At 44.5% G+C, this 6449-nt stretch overlaps 1 protein-coding gene across 3 annotated transcripts in view; it reads left to right on the top strand.

The window, feature by feature from the left end:
• The window catches only part of SEPT2 (septin 2), a 39367-nt gene that overhangs the window by 6086 nt on the left and 26832 nt on the right, over positions 1–6449 (top strand). For all 3 annotated transcript variants that reach the window (XR_003096486.1, XM_025216987.1, XM_025216988.1), the window contains exons 3-4: positions 1796–1882; positions 4205–4328. Coding sequence is in view for 2 of the 3 variants with exons in the window: in XM_025216987.1 (XP_025072772.1) it covers positions 1796–1882; positions 4205–4328 (211 nt within the window). In the remaining variant the exon portion in view is untranslated. The remainder of the gene's footprint in view (positions 1–1795; positions 1883–4204; positions 4329–6449) is intronic.

Genomic DNA, 6449 nt, shown 5'->3' with positions numbered 1-6449 from the left:
AATGCCGATTGGCTTTTGTGTAGTAGAGTTTGTGACATTCAAACAGGGCTAAATTCCACCTGTTATAATTATGATTTCTTTTTCTCTGAAACTGTTCAGATAATTCAGGTGTAGATCCCTTACGTTAGTTAGAGCTTTACTCCTAAATCTGGTAATTTTAAACTGATCATACTTTTTTTCCATTAGACATGGCCACATAAATAATTTTTGAAAATAGCCTGTTGGTTTTTTACTTTGGTTGCAATTTTCCATGTTTGTTTTCATATTTGCATGTCACGTTTGTTAAATTGGTGATGCTTGTTATACAGTGCAGGGGGACCTGGTGACCCAGATTACCAACTCGCCAGTTTTTCAGTGTTTCAATTTTTTTAAACTGTTTCAAATAACTGATCATTTGTGTGGTTCCCAACCCATGGATCACAGGCAACATGTTATCCAAGAGAGACTCCAGTGTTGTGTACAGTTAAGATAATTTAAAACTCAGCTTGACAGGGAGAGCCAAGTATGATGTTGCTGGAGCAGTATGCTACTTGCTCAGTGGTGTTGCACTTGACACGTTGAAGCTTGGGGAACCTTCGTTTAACCAGAGAACAGGATCTTCAGTAAAGCAGCTGAAAGTATTAATATCAAGTATCTCACTGCTTCAGGGACAGAGCAGTTTCACAGGGTCCTGATCTTCGGTTAAGTAGCATTTCACTAGTAAAGATTTCCCCCTCTCCTCCCACCAATGCCCCAAACTAGAGGTGCACTGGTATATTGATTGCCTATCAGACTGGCACTGATAAGTGAAATTTACATTATTGGCTTTTTTTGGCCATTGTAGCCGATAATATTCTCTGACAACTATGCCTGCTGGCCAGGGCCCCAGGATGTGTGGATTCCCTCAGGTGAGTCGAGGTGACCCCAGATACACCCCCCCCCATCCCCTCGCTGGCAGACTGGGATGGGCTGGAGTGGAGCAGATGCCTCAGTGTCCTGGACACTGGTGTGACGCAGACTGGGGCCAGTGCAGGCACTGTAAAAGGTGCTGAATGCTGTAGACATGACTAGGACTAGCGCTGCCCGGACTGGCCCAACAAGACTCAACCTGCAGTTAATATTGGTTATTGGATCGGTATCGGCCAGTATGGCTGGTTAATAATTGGCTATCGGTTTCAGCCAAGAAAATCTTTATCAGTGCACCCCTACCCCAAACTACAAATGTACGTACGCAGCTAGGAGCCCTTGGCTTCAGATGCAAATATATATATATATATTCCTGTCGCATACACCAAATGGTTGTGTTCTCTTTAAAGTAACAAGAGATAGGTAAGCTTCTCTGTTTGCTTGCTGTCCTGAACAAAGGTTCAGCCATGATATTTTTTTGGAGGGGGGTAAATTACTGATGTAGTCCCAGATAGACCATATACTTTCACTGTGTACATTTTTTACTTGCTACAGTTGTTGTTTGTAAACTAGAGGAATGTGCAAAATGACAGCTCTGAATACATACTTTTTAATGACTGTATTAAGTTAATTAGAACTCAAATCGATTATCAGATTTATTTGAAAATATTCAAATGGCAAGTCTTACTCTGAGGTTGTGCTCTAAAAATTGAGATAAGCTCTTCATGCTAAACAAAGCAGGAGTTCAGTTTAAGTGCAAAATATAAGGTACCACTATATGTCAGTTTAAGCCAAAACTTGAAAGGTTTGTTTGTTAGAGAAATGTTAATCAGGTTTTGTATATCCATTCTGAAAGGTTAATTATGTAGAAAATGTTTATGATCAGCATGTCTTTAATATTGTATCATAGGTGAATCTGGATTGGGAAAATCTACGCTAATAAACAGCCTATTCTTGACAGATCTCTATCCAGAAAGGATAATCCCAGGAGCAGCTGGTAAATAGATACTTTAATCTTTTAACTTGTCTTCTGAGTTGAATGGTTATGTATCTCTAGATCTTGTTGAATGCTGGTATCATCTGTGAGTGGAATACTTCAAATACCTCTTAATCTGTCTGCAGTGGGAGAGGCCCAGTTGCTCATTAACCAGAGGAGGAGGGAAGTAGTGTGTTTCACAGCGGGTATGAGCACCTTGCTCCTGTCAGTCAGCTCAAGTTGGGAATGATATTAATCAGTACCAGAAACTCTGCCCAGCTGTCTTGGAAAAAATGTCACTATGACACATGATGCAGTGGGCTTTTTAAAAAAAAATCAATGGTAAATTTTGCATACTACCCTATTTATGGGCCCTCTAAACATAAATACATTTTGCCTTTGGGCTTATACCGGGGTGGGGAAAATACGGCCCACAGGCCGGATTCTGCCTGCCAACTGGTTGGACCTGGCCCTCCAGCAGGCACCTGGCAATTGATTGTATCCAACCTGGTTGCCTCCACAGCACTCCGCATGGGGCTGAGCCCTGCCCGCTCCTGCCCACACCTATCCCACACTCACCAAACAGCACCACCCCAACCCTGGCCAGCATGTTCAGCTTCCCAGTGGGTCTGGTTCTGGTGTGGCTGCAGCTGTCCCGGTATTGCTCGGCTCCCTTTGTCCCTGCTGTGCCGCTGTAGATAGGCATTACAGGGAAACCTTGGGGGTACATGTGCCAGACACCACATGCCCAGCCAGGGTTAGGGAAGCTACCACTGGGTGGCTCCTGCCCCAGCATGCATGGCTCCAGCTCCAGTTCCTTGCCGTCTTCCACCCACTCTGTCAGCCCAGGATGATGAGCAGCCACCTGTGACAGTCAAGCGTGTGGAAGGCTGCTTGGAGCTGGAGCCCCATGCGCTGGGGCAGGAGCTGCCCAGCTGCAGCTTCACCCCTGCCTGGCTGGGCATGTGGTGCCTAGCACACATCCCCATGGCTGCTGCTGCTTCCCTGCACTGCCTGCAGTAGGAGCAGGAGGAAAAGGAGGAGGAGCTGCTGGAGGTAGGGGAAGCCAAGAGTGGCTGCAGCCATGCTGGGAACAGCCCTGCTGGTAAGCTGTGCATGCTAGATGGGGCTGGGACATTGATGGGGGGATGGGTATAAGGTGGGTGTGGGTGGGAGCGCAGTGTGAGCTTCTCAGCAGGAGCAGACAGGTCTCGGCCCCATGCGGAGTACCACAGGGCAGCCTCAGGCCAGATTGAGGGGAGGCAGGGGGTGAACCGTACTTGCACCCTGCTCAGGCAAGGTCTGCTGCAAGCACCCCCTAACCTCCCTCCCTTCCACACCGCTGACCAGCTCCTGATATGTAGTGTGTGCGGAGCATCCCCCACACACACATGTGCTCTACGCCCTGCCACGTGCCCACCCCTCACCCCCCCACACACGCACAGTATGTAAGAGTAAAACTTTATTTTGAGCTATTATGCAATCACTCAAAAAAATCGCTCAAAAAAACCAGAAATAAGACAAAAACTATTTTTTTGAAATAATATTAAAATGTTATAGTAGATGTTTGATTTTTAGAATATGATTTGTTTTTTATTTATAGTTTGTTAAAATGATATCTTCTGAAAGATTCTACGTGTGTGGTTCTCTGCAGCTCACCAAAATTCGTTAAGTTTTCTTTCAGCCGAGATAATTGCCCACCCCTGTTTTACACCCTGGTTTCTTTCGTTTGATAAACATGATGCTAATGTTTGTTTGTTTTTCCTGCTCATGCTTCCACTGATTAGGATGATGCTATCTGAATTGCATTCTCATTTGGCCCATCTATGCTACTCTTCCACTCCAGAAATTTGATGCTTTTGAAAGACATTTTCTGTTTTTCTTTTCTCCATGGGAATATTTTCGTCCATGCTCCTAGATGCACACTTCCAATTCTTGTTGAGCGACTCATTTTCATTAGCTCACCATGTCAGAGGATGCAGTCTATCGCTTTCTTCCAATATTAGAGAAGGAACTTCCATATAAGGAAGAATATTGTCCTTCAAGGTACTGTGTATTGTCCCTCAAGGCCTTCCTCTCTGCTTATGATCTTACCCAGCCCCTGTTGCTTGGTTTTCTGCAACTGATTTACAAAAATGGGATAAACCCTCATGTGTACCTGTGTCATTTCTCTAGAAAATTCTAGACGTGTTTGACTCTCCTTCTGACATTGCATGGCCCTAAGAAGGCTATCTTATCACTTACCTTGTACTCAAGTCCAGTTGTGGATTATTCCTGATCTTGTCTCAGAAAATAATAAATTTGTAAGACTCTTTTTTTTAAGATCTAGTTCTTCTCTTCTAGAGAAAATAGAAAGAACTGTGCAGATTGAAGCCTCAACAGTTGAAATTGAAGAGAGGGGAGTAAAGCTTCGTTTGACGGTTGTGGATACACCAGGATATGGTGATGCCATCAATTGTCGGGACTGGTATGTACCTGACATATATGCTGACCTACAGAGAAGGTGATCTATATCCCTTCTCAATTTAAAAAAAGTTCATTCTTATTCTCTGATCAAGACTTAAATCATTAGTCTCAATGTGCTGTAGCTGCCTGGCGTAGGGTAATGTAAACTTATAATCAGCATACCATTAGTGGCACCTGTACAGTGTGATTTCTTTACTGCCTAAAGGGCAGATTGTATGTTATAGGAACTATAATTTGAATTACAATTTTTAGAGAGAGAGGTTTGCTTTATTACTTGAAACAATTTTTGTTTGGGTGTCCATGTTTTAAAAGCTTATAATTTTTACATATTCATTCTGAATACTCCAGATCACAAAAGTATCTATACATGGAATCTGTTCCTGATTTAGGTTAAGCATTTTCTGGTATTAAACTAATTCAGAATATGACACATTCAAGAATAAGTGTGTTCATGGAGGAAGCTAGTGGGGAAACTAATGCCTTATTATTTCAGAATAAATTGTGTATTCTTGAAAGAACAATAACCAACTCCCTTACAATCATTATAAGATGCATTAAAAGAGAAAAATAAATACTTATGGAAAGAATATTTGCATTTCTCACATTTAAGGTATTTTTAAAAGTAAAATAACTTGAAGTGTCTCTGAACTTTATCTTTGGCTTACCACAAATTATCTTTTGTGTCAGATCAGGATGCTATAAATTTGGTGTACTACAACCAATTCATATTCTGTTGTATATTTTAAGTATATATGGTTTCTTGCAAAGGGAGAATTTGGCCAAAAGACATCCCTTTTGTACCGAAAGAATAATGGATGAAGAATGTTTCATATGCAGATAAGAAAATTATGCGAAATAGCTAGTATCCCCTCTGTTACCATCACAGAAATAAGAGAGAAATTGTACATGTATGGATCAGTTTTCTTAGGAGAATAAAAGACAGCTTGGGAAGACAAGAGAAGATCCATATGGAAGGGCAGACACTGTATCTGGAGTCTTTGAGCATACATAATACTCACGTTAAAAGCAGGTGGGATGTTAGTTCAGAGCTGTCTTGAGATTCAGATGCAATCTTAAATTTGAAGTAAGCAAGTAGAATCTGAACAATTTGTATTGTTAGGAAACTTAAAGTTTCCACAGAAATAAAGTTGTTGGAGATAACGTTTGTCCAAAATATGAGTTTCTTAAACTTTTAATAGGCACTAGCAATCAGGGCTGTCCCTAGGGGGTGGCAAATCGGGGCAACTTCCCTGAACCCTGTGCTTTGGGGGGGCCCCGCAGGCAGTTCCATACAGGCCCTGCTGCAGCCACCACACACTGCCCCTGCCAAGTACCACCGGCTTTGGCTTCTTGCCACACCCCCCATCTACCGGCTGTGGCCACTTGCCGCCACCACCCCCTGCTCCGCTGGCTCCAGCTGCTCCTCCAGCTGCTCACCATACCCTCCCCTACCCCTCCTCGCCTGGCCCCACACAGACTGATATGCCCGGGGCCCAGCACACCCCTAGGGATGGCTCTGCTAGCAGTTTTACTCTCCAGTTGAATTGTTTCCATCGTGGCTATTTATGCCAAGATTTTGAAATGTGTAGTGTGTATGCACACTGTTAGTGGGGCTGTGCAAAATGGCTATGTTTCGATTCGGCTTCAGATTCTGCTGTTTTGGAGGACAGTGATTCATTTAGGCGTTTCAGATCACTATCCTGTTTTATTTTGGCCGAATCTGTTTCAGACGGGCTACAAGGGAAGCTTTGCACAGCTCTACCCAGCCACACAGGGCTTGGGGCCGGAGGCTGCAGGGCCCCAGTGGGGAGCAGAACAGGACCATGGGTTGCTTGTCTGGGGCGGGGGCCGCTGCCCTACGTGCAGGTGAGGAGACCCCCGCGCAGATCTCTGATCCCTGTCACGCTGGGTCGCGGGGCAGGGAAGCAGCACAGAGCGGCAAGCAAGCCTGCTGGTCCCTGCCACGTGACTCAGCTCTGCAGCGAAGTGGGGCTGTGCGGGGTAGGCAGCGGCATCGAGGAGTCCCTGGCGTGGATCTCTGCTCCCTACAGAGCCAGATTGCATGGCAGGGATTGCCCAGCCCCCAGTTCAATGCCCTTGGATCTGCACACCAGGTTTCAGC

This window comes from Alligator sinensis, unplaced genomic scaffold (assembly GCF_000455745.1).
Source record: "Alligator sinensis unplaced genomic scaffold, ASM45574v1 scaffold863_2, whole genome shotgun sequence".
In the NCBI taxonomy this organism is placed as follows: domain Eukaryota; kingdom Metazoa; phylum Chordata; order Crocodylia; family Alligatoridae; genus Alligator; species Alligator sinensis.
The sequence above is the reverse complement of the archived record's forward strand: the minus strand, read 5'-3'. Positions and strand labels throughout refer to the sequence as shown.